Raw genomic sequence first — 1,560 nt, forward strand, 5'->3', positions numbered from 1 at the left:
GGCTAAGCTGAGGTTCTTCTTCCACTAAGCATCCTACAGTATTTTTACAGTCTTTATTTTACAGTTAAAATATATGTTTATTAAATAAAGTCTAATGTTACAACTAATCAGGGATGCCTTTAAGAAAACGAACATGTTCACTGTCTTAATTTGGCAGTTGTGTTGTTGTATGCTCTGTTGGAGTCCTGTTTAACTGAGAAGCTGTCAGTTGTGAACGTGTTAAAYCCTGAGTGTTTCTGAAAAGCAGGGATTGATCCCAGGGGATATTCCAACTGCGTAACATAAATGTTCAGTGATAACATGAATTCAAGTGGGACTCGTAGAACAAAAGTGTTAAGATAAGATCAAACGGGGCCCCGAGGTGTTGAACATGTGCATCAGAGCTACCTTAGGTAGTTCCTCTATCTGGTTGGCGTCTAGATAGAGCTCCTCCAGGGTTCTCTCGAAGCTGAAGATTTCCTTGGGGACCTGCTGAAGGCTGCAGTGGGAGTAGTCCAACACTGAGATCACTTCCTCCTCACCACGGAAACAACGGCACGGCACCAGCCGGCCAATCAGCTTCCGTTTGGTGGTCATTTCCAGACACTGCACTGTGAAGATACCAAGAACACATTTCAAATTCATTTCAGAGGGTCTGCAGGGTGTAAGCATCAAACGGCTTCTTGTTTCTGGCTGTTTAGTGTGTAGTTTGACCAAAAAACAAAAACAAAATGCCATCAAAACCTTATGCAGTAGATTAACTGTGCGGCCTAATTAAAATTCATGAGCAGCATTTCCCCCCCAAAAAAACACTCAACACAAAACTGACAAAACAACAATGCAAACTGAATTAATTATTTCTGACAGATTTTAGTGGTTTTGATGAGTGATGAAATAAACAAACACACAAATTACCACTTTAACACCTCCTGGGGAAAAAATGAGAATAATGAGAGAAAAGAAAATAGAGTGGAGAAATGTCTGCACTMACAAGGCCTTTTTACCATTGATGTTAAATCAGTTCAAACATACAAGAAGATCTGAAAAAACAACATCAACCAAAGGTCCTGTGATGAAACGGTGATCAGCTTCTTGMTCAAACCCAGTTAGGATTGACTCAGGTACATTTTACAAAAACTGAGCTACAATTTGGTGGTGTTGAAACAGATCTTCAAAATATTTCAATACCGACTGAACACATTTCAACGAAACTTTCACAGTTTAAAGATAGAAAACGCTCTTCAGCTGTGGCTCTTTGGTGTTTTGTTATGTGTATGTAGTGAGTGCAAGCGGGGTTCAACGTCCTTACTGTCCTATTGTTAGGCGATGGCCCTCTTTTGCATGTGACTAACCTGTTTGTCCCCCATGTGAAGGCAGTGCTTATAAGGCTGAGTTCACCTGAAACTCATCAGACTGAAGAAGTCTCTTGGAGGAGAGTCGAAACATTTCACTAAAGAAGAACCCGTCCAGAGGACCTATTGATTTTTTTTGATCTGTTCTTCTCTGTTCTGGATATACATCTGGACTCCGATCACTGGATTCTACAGATTGACTCGGTGGTCTCCTGGTGTTCTACAAAAC

The 1,560-nt window shown here is 40.8% G+C and overlaps 1 protein-coding gene across 1 annotated transcript in view; it reads right to left on the minus strand.

Moving 5' to 3' along the window:
• Positions 1-1,560, minus strand: part of LOC106524094 (leucine-rich repeat-containing protein 7) — a gene marked incomplete at its 3' end in the record, with an annotated part of 48,145 nt that overhangs the window by 6,167 nt on the left and 40,418 nt on the right. Inside the window, exon 2 of the mRNA XM_014017752.1 lies at positions 388-590. Coding sequence (XP_013873206.1) covers positions 388-590 — 203 coding nt within the window. The remainder of the gene's footprint in view (positions 1-387; positions 591-1,560) is intronic.

Source organism: Austrofundulus limnaeus, unplaced genomic scaffold (genome assembly GCF_001266775.1).
Source record: "Austrofundulus limnaeus strain Quisiro unplaced genomic scaffold, Austrofundulus_limnaeus-1.0 Scaffold176, whole genome shotgun sequence".
Lineage (NCBI taxonomy): Eukaryota > Metazoa > Chordata > Actinopteri > Cyprinodontiformes > Rivulidae > Austrofundulus > Austrofundulus limnaeus.